General features: G+C 36.7%; 4 protein-coding genes across 5 annotated transcripts; 2 read left to right on the top strand and 2 right to left on the bottom strand.

The window, feature by feature from the left end:
• Positions 1 to 750: 750 nt before the first annotated feature.
• On the bottom strand, positions 751 to 5,455 carry LOC148178606 (uncharacterized). The gene is made up of 6 exons (XM_088029751.1): positions 5,242 to 5,455; positions 2,586 to 5,149; positions 2,355 to 2,533; positions 1,643 to 1,853; positions 1,452 to 1,595; positions 751 to 1,404 (listed from the first exon to the last, which is right to left on the bottom strand). The coding sequence occupies exons 2-6, from the start codon at positions 5,139 to 5,141 to the stop codon at positions 1,273 to 1,275; spliced, it is 3,222 nt and encodes a 1,073-aa protein (XP_087885877.1). The 5' UTR covers positions 5,142 to 5,149; positions 5,242 to 5,455; the 3' UTR covers positions 751 to 1,272.
• A 121-nt stretch (positions 5,456 to 5,576) lies between these two features.
• Positions 5,577 to 6,245, top strand: LOC148178607 (uncharacterized). Its single transcript, XM_088029440.1, has 4 exons — positions 5,577 to 5,659; positions 5,708 to 5,754; positions 5,873 to 6,009; positions 6,060 to 6,245. Exons 1-4 carry the CDS (start codon positions 5,577 to 5,579, stop codon positions 6,165 to 6,167), a joined length of 375 nt encoding a protein of 124 aa, XP_087885566.1. The 3' UTR covers positions 6,168 to 6,245.
• A 283-nt stretch (positions 6,246 to 6,528) lies between these two features.
• Positions 6,529 to 11,189, bottom strand: Zdhhc8 (zinc finger DHHC-type containing 8). Of its 2 annotated transcripts, none has more exons than XM_088050727.1 (9): positions 10,965 to 11,189; positions 10,786 to 10,904; positions 10,579 to 10,736; positions 10,360 to 10,532; positions 10,105 to 10,299; positions 9,838 to 9,982; positions 9,435 to 9,757; positions 7,348 to 7,780; positions 6,529 to 7,179 (listed from the first exon to the last, which is right to left on the bottom strand). In XM_088050727.1, exons 1-9 carry the CDS (start codon positions 11,054 to 11,056, stop codon positions 6,973 to 6,975), a joined length of 1,845 nt encoding a protein of 614 aa, XP_087906853.1. In that variant the 5' UTR covers positions 11,057 to 11,189; the 3' UTR covers positions 6,529 to 6,972. The 2 variants fall into 2 exon arrangements, with proteins under 2 accessions (XP_087906853.1, XP_087906852.1); XM_088050726.1 differs by having other exon boundaries at positions 6,530 to 7,197; positions 10,965 to 11,188.
• A 207-nt stretch (positions 11,190 to 11,396) lies between these two features.
• cyp33 (peptidylprolyl isomerase cyclophilin-33) lies at positions 11,397 to 12,646 on the top strand. Its single transcript, XM_088050728.1, has 4 exons — positions 11,397 to 11,750; positions 11,800 to 11,979; positions 12,026 to 12,232; positions 12,284 to 12,646. The coding sequence occupies exons 1-4, from the start codon at positions 11,547 to 11,549 to the stop codon at positions 12,596 to 12,598; spliced, it is 906 nt and encodes a 301-aa protein (XP_087906854.1). The 5' UTR covers positions 11,397 to 11,546; the 3' UTR covers positions 12,599 to 12,646.
• The last annotated feature ends 2,293 nt before the right edge of the window (positions 12,647 to 14,939 follow it).

Genomic DNA, 14,939 nt, shown 5'->3' on the forward strand with positions numbered 1-14,939 from the left:
CATGTTTTCGCACGAGGAAATAAATTGAAACATAAATGTTTGCACTGCTGTATTGCGAATATATAAACAGAACATTTTCAATAACTGTACTGTTTTAATAAAAAATTTCAGAAAAATGGGTTGACAACTGATTAAACAATTTTAATTTCTATTTGCACATGTGTTTATTTATTCCACGTGGGTGTGTGTTTATAAAACAATTTGTAATTAAAGTTGAATTGCTAACAATTTCCCTTTTTTAAACTGAAAGTGGTGGATGCGCCGGGATAATTTTTTTTTGCATTTATTTAAACTGAAAATAAATTCAAAATACTGCAATATATTAATTTTAATAACTATTACATAACTATTACTTTACTGCGATTACGTGTTTTTTAGGCGGTTAAGGAAATTGGATGAATAATATAAGAATACCTAATTCGTTAAAATTTCCAATAATTTAGGTCCAATTGAATAAAATATTTTCTAATTCAACTATTCGTAATGAAAAAACAAATTTCAAAAAAATGGTGTCTTTTTTGGGCTCTGCATGTGAAGAAATAATTTCCTCTGTAAAAATGTGTAACCGTACATTGACTTTACGTGAAATGTGTTCACGTGTTTTCCGTTACATGAACAAACTACCGGTCGACAAAATTGATACAATTGATGTGCAAAACAGCGCAAAAATCTATTGTTTACGGTTAAAAACTCATTTTTGTGGAATTGAACTGAACTTAATTCTAAGAAGGAAGAAAAAAAATGCAAATATTCTGTCACATAATATATTGCATAAGATAAAATTAAAACGAACTACTTTTATAACAGAAAATTAAAACTAAATTAAAAAGCAAAATCGGAAGTCATTGAAATCAACAATCCAAAATATTCTTCAGATGTTTTATTAAAAATACGCATCATTTTCAACACTTGATAAAACCGATACAGACCTCATTAAAACTCGAAAATTAGATATAAAGATTCTCCAAGACCATAAAATTGCACCAATCTTTGGAAAACATGATAAATACATTTTTAAAACGTGCATTAGAGTGAACAGCTTGCATCTTACAACGCATCTCTACAATGAATTATAACATCCTAGATTAGGTGTTCTAAAAAACATGACAATCTTACTCTATTTATGAAAATATAAAAAATATGATTTTCCAAATTACAGAAAGTCCGAAATGTAAATAATTTACACTTATCAATTTCATCACTTATTCTAAAATGAAATAAAACAGTTTGTACCATAGATATTTCAACATTTTTCTTCCCGTTATTCTACACCTACTTGGCGAAATTCTTTTGACACTCTGAGCTAGTCCAGTACTCGACCAAATTTTTACTAACTGAACTCAACGCTTCCTCCGTATCTTGCAAAATATTTTGACGCAACTGCTGTTTTGTGGCTACCATACTCTGAAACGGACATTTTAACAAACGAAAACTTTAGACACTAAACCAACCTGTCGTGATTGATTCGACACCTGCGCCAAGATGCTTTTAAGTTCTTGTTCATACTTTTCTGGCCAGCATAACCGGGACACTAGTCCTCTTCTGAACGCGTCATCGGCTTTGACGGTTTGGGCAGTGTAAAATAACTCGCTTGCCTAAACAACCCTTTATTACAAAATAAATTGTGATCAGAAATATTTACCAATCCATTGCTGCCGAGATGGGGCACAGCAAGTAAAAATCCAGCTTCGGGAATACAGCCTAATCTTGAATAGGGGGCGCTAAAGGTAGAGGTGTCGCTAGCGACGACCATGTCAAAGAGAGGCAGCATTGTGACGCCTAAGCCCACGCATTCGCCTTGGATTCCGGCCACTAGGACTTTAGGGAAGTTTAAAAGGCACCTTAGGAACTCCCTAAAACAAAATGTAAAATCCACTCTCTAAAAACATTACTAATAGTGTGTTATGTAAGGAAAACGATAGAATAACAGTGGTTACGATCGCAGTTTAATACTCAAAAAGAAAAAAGTATTTATGTAATTTTGAGATATAATTATTGTTTGACTCGGTTATAAAAACGGGAGTAGTAAAAATGAAATATGCATGTAATTCCAGGAATAATTTTCCAATAGACCGGGAAATGGAAAGTATATTCAGCTATCGTTAAAATAAAAAGTAAAATTTGCACAAAGCGATAAAAATAATCCGAACTAGAACGAGGCGAGTGCAGTGACCTATGTTTGATCAAAAACTAATATTAAAAACTCAAAGTCAGCAGCAGCGACCTGAATGGAATTTATATAAAAGAACGACAAATTGTTAATTCAGCGATCAACTACCCACACAATTACAACACAACCATTGAAGTATAAACAATTTCGCAGCTTAAAATACTAGAAATTTAGATATTCATACTTCACTAACGACGCCAACTCATTGGCTTTTTTCTTTCTTGCGCTCTCCTCGCTCACAACGAGAGACCTGTAATCCAACCCTTCGCAGAACGATTCGTTGTTATCGGAAGTGATTGATACCACGTGACAATCATCGTCATTGCCAAACAAGTTAAGACACGAAGTTAGCTCTTTTAAGACCTAAAAATTCAAATACTAATTTTACATCTCCCTGCTACACTCTAATAAATACCTGCTCAGACAAATAGCATTTACCATCTTCGCTCTGCAGCTTAATGGCAACTAATTTATTCCTCTTGGTCGCTGTAAACGACTTATATTGACTTATTTTAGATTTATCAACATGATTCGCCTTGGCTTCTGCGACTGTATTATTGTTGTTTTTAGCGACTTCTTTAGCCGGTTTTTCCGCTTTTTTCATTTTCTTTTTCGGTGATTCGCTCGCGGCTTTCTTTTTAGATGATTTCTCTTCTCCGCTTTCTTCATCAAATTCGTCATTGCTGGAGAAAGAACTGCTCGAGTGTCTTCTGATAATTCGAGACGCTTCCGCAGCGTTGTAAGGAGGCGAAGCTGGCGGTGAGCTCCTAGCTGAATCTTTTGATTTTTTTCGTGTAATAGCACTTGGGGTAACTTCTTTTTTTACTTCTTTCTTACCAGTTGGTGATACGATCTCTTTTTTGCGTAATGATTTCTGAGCCGTATTAGTATTTTGTTGCAGATCGTTCTTTATAACATTAGCCTTACTCATTAGCTCTTTGTGGGCTTTATCTAAGCTGATTACTGATTTGTTATTCTTTTTCCTCGGACTTGTTTCTTCGTTGGTTTTGACGTCGTAGAGCATATTCACTGCGCCTTCGTCCATGAGAAGTCTATCGACCTCGGTCAAACGTTGTTTGAGTTTCTTTAACGGAGAACTCTTGGCGATGACTTTCTTAACGGGACTTGGAGATTTCTTCTCTTGAATCTTCTCCGGTTCCTTCTTCTCTGTTTTGATAGGTTCGAGTTTGGGAGATTTGAGCGGATTTTTTGAGGGGACTTCGTCAGGATCCCAGATTACTTTTCTTTTGATGACACGGGAACTTTTGGTGACGTACACGGTACCAGGATTATCTTCAGTTTTGGTGTTCGGCGTCACCGCACTTTTCTTAGGAGGTGGAGTCGGAGGCTCGAGGTCGACAGATTTACGTTTTCTAGTGTACGTTTTAACGACCATTTCTGTTTTGAGTCGTGGTTCCACTTCAACTGGTTTCTTTTCATTAGATTTCTGTGGTGTCGAAGGTGAAGTTTTGACTTTTGGAGCTTCCTTCTGGGGACTTACGACCTTCCTTTCTTCTCTACCAGTCTTAGGTTTCCCCGGAAGTTCTTTTAGCTGCTCTAACGCGATTTCCCTCTCTGTTTTCTTTACTTCTTTCACGACTTCCTTTGGTTTTTCCTTTGCCAATTCGATTTCGTCGCCATCGCCTTCTAAGATTGCGAGCAGATCAGAGTTATTTCTTATTTCTGTTTTATCGTCCCCTGAACTGGTCGATTCTTCGTTAGTTTCTTGCGACTTATCTGGGTTTGATTTATCTTTGTCTTTTTCAGAGGGAATGAGTTTTTTGGCCAAGCGTTGCGTTAATTTCCGAGCGAATAAAATATCGCCGCTATTTGTAACGTTTTGCTCTTGTTTCAATTTGAAACGTTCCATTATTTCCTTTTCAATTTCCTGTTTAGAAACAATTTGGCTTGTTAAGTTCCTGTACGGAACTTTAACTCCTAAGCGGGGTTTGGGCATAGTGCGACCACCGTTAGATACACCTTCTGTGGGTTTGGTGATATCGCGCCCCAAAACGTGAAGAGGGATATCAGAAATAGGTTTACGCCCCCTTTGTTTTTTAGGTTTAGGTTTTTCCGGAGTCTCTGGAGTCGGATCGTCCACATCGGCCTCAAGATATACTGAATCAGCATATGATTCTGAGTGTTCTTCGCTTCTTTCATCATCGTCTATGTGCTCAATGGTGATTTCCGTCTGTGATTCGTCAGGGTTGATTATAACGACTGTTTCAGTAACGTTTTTTGATCTTGAGGTGCTCTGTGCTATATGTTCTTCGATAATTTCATGAGTTTCTACTTCTTCAGCTTCTACTACGCTGTATTCAATACTCTCAGTTTCCAAATGTGAGGCCTCCTCTGGTTTAACTTCCGTTATTTCAACTGTTGCTTTATTAGATTTTTGAAGCTGCTCCTGTTCTACCTGAGCTTCAACTGGCGTATCTACAGCCTCAACTGTCATTTCTATAGTGTCAGAGGACTGTAATGCTTCTTCTACTATTGGTGGAACTTGTTCCTCTAAGGACGTTTCAAGTTCAGGTTCAGTTTGCGAGTCTGGTTCAATAGCTGAAGTTGACAGCTCGTCCACGATATGGGCTGTAGAATCTGCAATAACTTCACTTGTGTCTGGCTCTGTAGTTGGCTTTTCCTCAGTCACAATCTTCTCTACAGTAACAGTATTTATCACAGTTTCTTCAACGGTACTTTTCTCTGCGTCTTTCGGAACTTTAGAAATAGTCAAATCAGACTCAGCTAGCGAGTCTTTGACTTCTTGGTCCATTGGAGTTTGATTATCGCCCTCTTCAGCGGCAATCTCAGCTGCGATTTTCTCCCAAGATAATTCCCTATCATGGCTCACTGCCTTCTCACTATTTAGTTCACACGCACTTGTTACAACATCGTTCGCGTCTTTGGGCCCCAACTCCAAAGTGATCTCCACGTTGTTGGCGTCCGATGATTCTATCGTTGGCTCTTCCATTTCGCAGTCTAGAACACACCCAATTGTCGCAATTATTTCTTCACGTGAGGTTAAACATGTAAACAATACCGAGTCGGTATTTACAAAACAATTCAAGTACCTCTGATAGTGATTCCTTGAAGGAATTTCCGTACAAATCTGCTACAATCAACACAAATTCAACGGAAAAATCTCAATCACGTGATCCACACTCTTCTGACTTTATATCCTCATTTTTTGTGGAGGAATTAAACGTGAAAATAAACCTTCGAAGCCTTTGCGTCTATCAGTAAGAAAAACGCCATGTTGCTTTTCGAAAACGTCACCAAACCTCTGTCAAAAAGGTCACTGTCAAAAAATATCCACCAACCAGCGGTGGCATCCTGAAATACAATACGTTTGATTGGTTGCGTGTTTCGCGCTACATTCAAAACGAATTACCACATCAAACCCATCATGGTTTCAAAATTACACGAATGTCCATCGTCAACCATCATTGCACCAATATATCACGTGGTTCTTGCACGAATTATACATTTGTACAGACGGAAATGTGATGATTGAATTAAATGAATGTGTTGATTCAGTGGTAGCGCCGACACTTTCTTGAGTCGGGAAAATTACCCCATTCTGGGTTATTACCAATATCTTTAATAAGTAAAGTAGGTTACTGAGTAATTTCTGAAATAAATAATTGACACGGAGCGATTGAAAAGTAGGTTGATCTATTTTGCATAATATAAATAAATAAGGGGGCTCGGTGCATCCAGTCATCACTTGCACTTTGAATGCACTAGCAATGAAGCTGCTCAAGTTGTGTTTTTTCTTTATCGTTGTGCTTTGTTGTATCCATAAAAGTTTTACGGTTCCTGTGGGCAACCCCGAGACGGTTCGTTCTTTTTTTTATTTTTCTCGAATTTATGTTTTTTATTGAAATAGGCTTTAGAAATTATGGCGCAGATTCCTCAGTGGCATTGTATGAGATACAGAAAATTTGAGCTTGTCCGGAGATGTAGAGGATACAAAAATAGTTTAAGACGACTGTAACCAGTTTTTTTAATTTAATTTATTTTTCTTTGTACCGTATCTTGTAATTATTGTAATAAATTAACGTAATGTCTTTTATATGGAAGTATTATTTAACAGTACTTGTTTAGTTTAATCTCATAAACGAGAGGGAGAAAGAAGTCAATGCTCGCGACGACAGAAAAAAGTTTGAAGCACTGGAAATTGTAGACATATTAATGTTATTTATTTAAGAGTACTTTCGTAAAAAAATGCAAATGGCTGCATTCATCTTGAGAAATTGACGTTAATTCAGTTTTTATGTGATCCATTACTTTCAAAATTTTCTTGTTAACTTTGTTTTTTGTGTATTTGAAAGAGAGGTGAGCTTGGAGTAAAAAATTCGTTGTTTTACTAAAACTTAAATATATTTACACCATAAAGTTATCAATAATACACTCAACAACTCATCTTATAAAAAAAGATGCCTGAGCTGCTGCTTCTGATGGTTAGTACAATTACAGTCTGGTTAGATTCGTTATGAAATCACTAAAAACAATAAAAAAATAAGAACAAATTGGTAAGTCAACAGTAAAACAACAACACAAGCCACATTTCCATAGTACACACGGGATAAAAATCTCCAAAACAAAAGGTCGAAATTTCTTTAAACATTGTAGATAAACAACAAATAACATATAGATTATATTACACACACTACAGTTGGTCTTAGGTCCGTGACACAGTGGGATGAAGAGTAAACGGAATGTTTACTTTATAATGAGGGTCTCTGATGCAGAGAAACTAAATGCACTCATTCGGCGGGGCGAGAGTGCCAACACCTGCCCTATACAGATATTTCATAGTTCATGTCGTAAACACTGGTACGGTCGGGGGTGGCAGGGCGTGCGGGCATATGGGCAGCACATTGGGAATTAGGGGCGGTTAGTTCTACCGAGTCGGACATCTCCAGAGCTCGAACAAACGACATCGGTCGACGTCGATTGTCGGTAACAGTGGGTGTTCCGGCACCGAGGGGTCCTTTTCGATGCACCTGGGGGCAAGGATACTCCTGCGTGAGAAACAAGAAACAAGCGTCTGGTTATGGCCCACGCGCCCTTACATCAAACACTTACAAGACGAAACGTCAAGAAAGCACCATATTTTACTTTCTCATCGTTTATGCCTCTACAAACCACACTTTACTTTCGCCGCCTCTTACCTGCGGGCTCTGTGGTGGGTACACAGGAACGCCGCCCCTCATAGCTGGATGATAGGGTCTAGGAGCAGTGTACGCCTGTTGAGTGGGACTAGTCGGATTCGATCTATAAAAATCAGGATGTTGTGCAGGAGGTGGATATCCTGGCGACGTGTCTTTCCACATGTAAACACCTCTTTGTGGTGAATTGGCCAACTCGCGGATGTTGTCCACCGTGTTGTTCGAGCGAGGATAAGACAGTTGGGCTCCCTCTTGTCTGACTAGTTCGCCTTCTGACATGAAGCGGCGCTGGGGGCTACCGTAACCTTGGGACATGTTGGGTCGCGGCCCTGAGTTCTGGTGCGCTTGGAAGTCGTAGTATTGACCAGTTTGATGGTTAGCTGAAACTCCGATGAAGTCGGGTCGGCGAGGCTGAGTCGGAGTACTCGGGTTCGATCTGCGAAGAGCAAGCAAGCTACAAAAACTAGCGGTACACAGTTACAAAGCTTAAGCTCCCGTCATGTCCACCTAAAAAATGAAAGTAATGGAACGGCTGTGGAAATGAGGATGAGCATGAGAGGCTAAATAGTGACGCCACAAACCGTCTTTGAAACAAAAAGTATATAAAACTAAAATCTTATTACCACCAAATAGCTTCACGTTGATCCATACATTTGTAATTGTGGTATCATGTAATTTAGTAATAACAATGGAAAGGGAAACGTAAAAGTGTCCATGCATTTCCTATCTCTCGGACAACTTCCCAACTGGCCATCAAATAAAATTCAATTAGCAGTCACTATTTAACGACCTCGTAAACTGAAAACATTGATTTCGCGAAACAAAAGTGAGTTGTGCACAATCAAATCGTAAAAAACACACCCAAACTTGTGAATATTGAAAGCTGTCCATAACATTGGCAAACAATTCAGTCAATACTTTACCCAATGGACAATTCCAGAATCGACAATGCATATCTATCAATACCAAGTGTTATTTATGTCTGATGATTATTTGTTCTTGACTGTTACCATGCCTGCAATTTCGCTCTAGTTAAAGAAAAAGTTAAAACATGATCGCTTTAAGAAAAATGATTCCAATTGCATTTTTTAATAGTGATAATAATACTAACAATGCTACATAAAATTGACAGTAATTTTATTTCTTTCCTGTTAGTCATAGTTTGTAGAACGATACTACTGCCATCGCAAAAAATTACCGGGTACATACATAACTACATTTCCATGTTTATTTGTTATCTGTTGTGTTTATCATCACTCATTCTGGGTGTGCTTTTTCCGCTTTGAATGATGAATCCTACAAAACGCAGCATGATGAAGTATAGTTACACGTTTCTTGTTAAACATCAAAGAAATATAAGAAAAAATACGGTTCGTATTGTGTATTTTAGATAAGGACCCGATAACAAATCAAATAGTAGAAACCGGTAATATTTTTATTACAGGTAATATTAAAAGATGGAGTTGATTAATAACGTGCTACCATTTCTAGTGTGATTGTCTCAACGTAAGTAAACTTAATTTAAAATTCATATGAGCTCATTTTTGAATACATAAACAAAATAAATAATGGAAAATAATGAATCCTGTACGTGTTGTATTGTTTTCCTCGTTAGATAATTCAGGATGATTTCATTAGACGGGAATTTATGATTAAAAATTTACGTATTTACCAGAATGCTACGTTTATATTACGTTATACCAACGTATGTCATAGACTTGAAGGTACCTCACTCAGCACGTTCATTGGTATTCTGGACAGAAACAATTGAAACAGTTGTGGTATTAAAATTAGTCAAAGTGTGCAAATTTGGAAGGGTTAAACAAGTCTGTCATTGAATATGAGAACTGTTTGACTTTAGCTCTTTAAAGCCGCACATGAAAAATATCTTGGTCTAAATTTCTCCGTTTTGTATGATTTCTATTTTTACAATCATAAACAATACTTAAATCACGCTGCGTTGGACAAGGAGCGGAACAGAAATCATAGACCATTCCATGATCTGAATAAAATATAAAGAATGTGTTTATTCTTTTTATGACCAAGGACATCACCATAAATATCACACAATAAAAATCTTTCCACCTCACCTCCTAACAGGACTAGACATTGCTAATGGGGTTGGCACACCGAGAGCTTTAATCCTCTGCTGCATCGTCGGTGACGGTCTCTGAGGTCCCAAGCTTTCTGGTGTACCGCTCCTGTTCGGATCTAAGCCTCTCGGCCTAGGATGAGGGCTGCTTCGTGGGTAGTGAACACCTCGAGGATGTCGGGGAGACTCGCTTTCCATTGGCGGTAGAAAAAAGTTGCTTTTTGAACCGTGCCTTTGAAGGGGTGGGGTAGGTTCGCAGTCTTGGGATTGGGACGCTGAGGGTTCCATGTCAAGTTCGCAGCCGTCGCGGCCCGGTGATAACTGAAAAACATAAAAAAAACAATAACGCGGAAATTAATAATTAACGAAATAATTAACGGAAGCCCTTTGTTTGCGGATACCTTATTATAAGCATTGGAATTGAGGCTGCGCACTCCATTACTGTTGTCCATGTAGGTCTTCACCTGGCTGTCGTTCGTGATGGTCGCGATGGGTCCATGGGGGCAATGTTTCCTCTTCACGTTATACTTGTGTGGTTTTATCAAGCTGTTGACGCAAAACAAAAGTAGATTCATTATTTAAATGACCCCAATTACGTATTTTTGCGTGCACAAATGAATAATAATTTACAAACAAAGAAAAATGGAAAATTTTCAATTGCGAATCACCTTGGGAATTGTGGGCCGAATTGGGTGTAGCAACAATTGTCCCAACAGCCTCTTGAAAATGGGTTGTAGCCGCCTTTAAACTTCCCTGTAACTTGTTCATTGGTTGTTCTACCTCTTGAAACCAACACCATATGAAACCCTGTTAAGCCAAAGATTGGTATCGCTAATAACGCTACCAAACCCATTAACACAATACTGAAAAGAGTCAAGGTGTGGTGACAATAATCTTATAGTTAAAATTGTATAAAAGGATACGCTATGATTGGTTCAGCATTGGAGAATGTATCACCATACTTGAGAATATAAATTAGGCTTAATGTAAATATGCTAATCATATGTATGCTAAGTGATATGAGAAAGAAAAAGAAAAATCTATAATTTCTTCTTCCTATACAATTGTTGACCCAGGGACAGTGGTGATCAAATGTCTGCAATCCTTCAAATAAAATTCTATACTCAAACAACAAAACTCACCTCAATACAATGATTACAAACACTACAATGTGAACATCTTGGTGGTCTGTAAAATTTGCATGTGACACACCATTTCATTCGTACAGTGATCCCATTAATTTCGACATTTTTATATAAAGGGGCTCTAAAATCATCTTCTCGGTCTTCGTCTGGAGGAGCTACAAAGACATTGTGACATTTAAAGTTACATTATCCTATTTTAATCACCCTTTGGTATGACTCCAGGATCCATAAAGGTTGCCAGAGTGAAATTGGCTAAAACGAAGAACGTGATGACTCCTTGGTACGCTGGGACCCATGGGTAATCCGACAGATAATACCGGGCGCTAGCAAATTAATAGTTTCGCTAAATTTGGTAACATAAACACTGGACGGGAATAACTCACGGATAGTAGAAGAACAGTGTTGTTGCTACTAACAGTAAAGTCCAAGCAAATGTCGCTGGTATATACCTCGTCTTAACATCACACTTGGGCATAATGTTTTATTACAAACTTCCAGCCTCAAGACCTCGCGCAAAACTTAAAATTTCTACTCATACAGGCCAACATGGCTGAGACAAACGGGGGAAGTTGTCGTTCGTTGCCCCTGTCAAGTGCATTTGACAGGTCAGGTGACAACACCAAAAATCAGAGAAATTCCCTAGACCACTCTAAACTCATTGTGGCAAACTTCACAACAATATTGAGTAGATTAACTTAATATCCACTTTTTAAAAAACAAAATTAATTTTACTGCAAATCTTTTAATTCAAGCGATGTCACACAATCATTGTTCAAATGTATTTTTCACCTGTTAAATTATTTTTCAGCAAAGTCCTTGACAAGGTCCCCACTCCGACTTTCTTTTAGGTTGGTACATGCGCTAACTTGGGCGATTTTTCCACAAACGTCGTGTCTCGTGGAATGAGGTTATGTCAATGTTTATGTTCAAAATATTTGAATTAAAACACAATTAATGAATGTACAATGAGTACCGGTTCAAAACGAACGATCTACGTTGGGGGACTAGCCGAAGAAGTCGACGAGAAAGTCCTCAACGCCGCTTTTATTCCATTCGGCGACATTGTCGATATTCAAATTCCATTAGACTATGAAACAGAGAAGCACCGGGGGTTTGCTTTCATTGAATTTGAGAGTGCTGAAGATGCTGCCGCCGCTATTGACAATATGGTAATTTTGTATTCTTGTCAAAGTCAGTATTAAGTTTATTTTTATCCAGAATGACTCTGAGCTCTTTGGAAGGACAATTCGAGTTAATTTAGCTAAACCACAAAGGATTAAAGAGGGGTCAACTCGACCGGTGTGGTCTGAAGACACGTGGCTACAACAACATGCTGGGGAAACAATAGGAAAAACTGTCAATGATCTTATAGAAGAAGACAAGGATGCTTCAGAAGCAGTAGGAATGATAATGAGAGCCTTTAGATACTTACTACTTTTTGCAGGGTGGAGAAAAAGGCGAGAACAAGAAAGCCCAGAACCCACAGGTTTATTTTGATATTAAAATTGGCAAAACTGAAGTTGGAAGGATTACAATGATGCTTAGGGCGGATGTTGTGCCTAGAACAGCTGAGAATTTCCGTTGTTTATGCACCCATGAAAAAGGCTATGGTTTCCAAGGGTCAACCTTTCATAGAATTATACCAGATTTTGTATTTTTCTTTGTTTTTATTATGTATTAAAGTAACGATTACTTTTTTCAGATGTGTCAAGGGGGCGACTTCACCAATCACAATGGTACAGGAGGAAAGTCAATATATGGGAGAAAATTTGTTGATGAAAACTTTAAACTAAAACATGTTGGTCCTGGTACTTTATCTATGGCTAATTCAGGACCAAATACCAATGGCTCCCAATTTTTTATTTGCACAGCTAAAACAGATTGGCTTGACGGAAAACACGTTGTTTTTGGACATGTTATAAGTGGCATGGATGTTGTCAGAAGGATGGAAAGATGTGGGAGCAAAAGTGGCACCCCTAGCGAAAAAGTTACAATTGCAGCATGTGGGGAGATTTAAATTGTCATTTTTTTAAAGAAATGTAAATAAAGGTTTTTTTGCCAACACAACTTGTGAATGTTTCAGTAATCTTCAACCAGTAAGCTCCTTTTTTCTATTATAATGGACATTACTACAGCTACCTGGAAATATACTTTGGAAAATATGGATTTTATTCTGAATAACTCACCATTTTTCTCTATTCTTTGACTTATTTTTTTGTAACTTCTTTTTGAAGTGATTCGCAGTAGTCCCTTCTAAATGTCAGTTTTTTTTGTTTTCTACTTTTTTCATTGTTTTGTATTTGATAAATCGGTAGCAACATTTGTGGCGAAAACTTAAGAATTTTCTTTCCAACGTCGTCCACATTTTGATCATTATTAGACAACATTTTCAGGACTTTTTCATTTTCGGCCCGAATATTTCGCATTTTTTTCTTATGTGCAGTCATAAGTTTTATAATCTTTTCATAATGTTCAATATTTTGTCCTAAATATTCATTGCGCATTTTAAGTTCGCCGATTTCATTTCTCAGCTCTAGGTTTTTGTGAGTTTCTGTTTGCATTTTCTTAATTTTTTCTGTTAATTTATTGACTTCTTTATGAGGAGTGTCTTGCATATTCTTGATTTTAATGTCACTTTCTGATATCATATTTAATAGCTTCTCTGAATTGGAAAACAGATCATTATGATCTTTTACGATTGTAGTAAAATTGGTTTCAAATGAGTTTTTTTCTGCATTGTTGATGTTTTTTTGGAAAAGAATGAGTTTTTTTTCAAGAGATATTTGCAGCTTCGTAATCTGTTCGATTTCCTAAAACAGTGATCAGCAAGAAATTTGTAGTTTTATGATGTTCAAACAAAATACTTTGCTAATTTGATTTGTTTGACTTGTGCATGCAGAAACTTGTCCTTCGTTTTCTGTTAACACACTGCGAGTAGGTTTAATTTTATTCACAGGATATTGCACACTTGGTTTTTTCTTTTTGTCAGCTTCATTGCTTGAGTTTTGAACTTTTACTACTTTCTTGTTTGCAGGTTCTTCTTTTTGATTCAAAGCATCTTTGAGTTCTTCAGATATCTGTAACAAACTTTCTTCCACCTGGAGCATCCTAAAATAATATTACCTGTTAACAACACATTTTTTTAAATTATGATTTGTGTTTACTTATTGCTCATCCCAGTGTCCTTCTTAATAAACTCTAAAAGCTGTCGGTTGTACTCCCGTTGTTGTTTAATAAGATGTTCAAGGCTATGAAGTTCAGTTTCAATTTTATCTTCTAGTTTTGTCGTTTCTTGTTTTATCGATTGTAGATTTATTTCTTTATCGCTTTTTCCTTGATGTTCTACCCGAGGTTCTACCAAAGATGCTAGTGATGTTTCACACTCCACATCATTTTTTTCCCATATTTCCTTATTATCCTTTAAGTAATTATCCTTCACATTCAAGCCAATAATTTCTAAAATTTTTAAAGTATCAAGAAAGGTAGTCTTGACTTTTTTAAACCGTTTTTGATTTTCTTCATCGTGTAAAGAGTGGACACTATCAGATATTGTTGACAAATTCTCTTTGAGTTGTTCGATGTATCGATAGCATGTCCGAAACGTTTCTGTGGTATCTTGAAAATCTTTATTCATCAAATTTTCTCGGACGTTTCTTTCCATTATTGGTGTGTCTACAACATTTAGCAGTTGTACTATTTGAACAATTGTTTGTTTACATCCACTCATTTTGCTTCTTGCACAATTTGCCAATCTTATCTATAAACTTCTTCGATAATTCTTTGAGGTTCTCTTTAAATAAAAGTTAAACGATTTCCCTCTTGAGATTGTTTCTTGTTACAAGCCGGTAATGGTAAAAATCATAGATAATGAACAATGGTAATTTCCAGTGACATTTGCCAAAAAGTAATAATGATAACAGCCTACTACAAGATGAAAAGAATGGAGTTCCACAAACCTGTTGCATTTTATATTGTTTAGCTAAATTAATTGTATGCGCTATTTTGTTAAACACATACTTTGTGAATTAGTAAAATCAGAAAGTAAAAATTTATAATTATTATGTAAATATCTATAATAATCTAAACTTATAAAAGTACATAACTCAGTAAGTACTAATGATAATTACGCACTTAAGACATCATAAAAAATTTACTGATTTAAATAATTCATATTTAAACGAAAGTTATGAAAACGTATTTTGGGTTGCAGTTTGAATTCGGTCAGGCTCATTATCACTAGCGAATTATTTGGCGAATTAAAAAAATTCGAAATTAAATTATAAAAAAATGTAGTTTTAATGTTCAGTAACAAAATTTAATAGCGTTAATAACTTTGACATAAAATGATAATTAAATTA

This window comes from Gnatocerus cornutus, chromosome 2 (assembly GCF_029298725.1).
Source record: "Gnatocerus cornutus isolate USDA-ARS CGAHR chromosome 2, icGnaCorn1.1, whole genome shotgun sequence".
Classification (NCBI taxonomy): Eukaryota; Metazoa; Arthropoda; class Insecta; order Coleoptera; family Tenebrionidae; genus Gnatocerus; species Gnatocerus cornutus.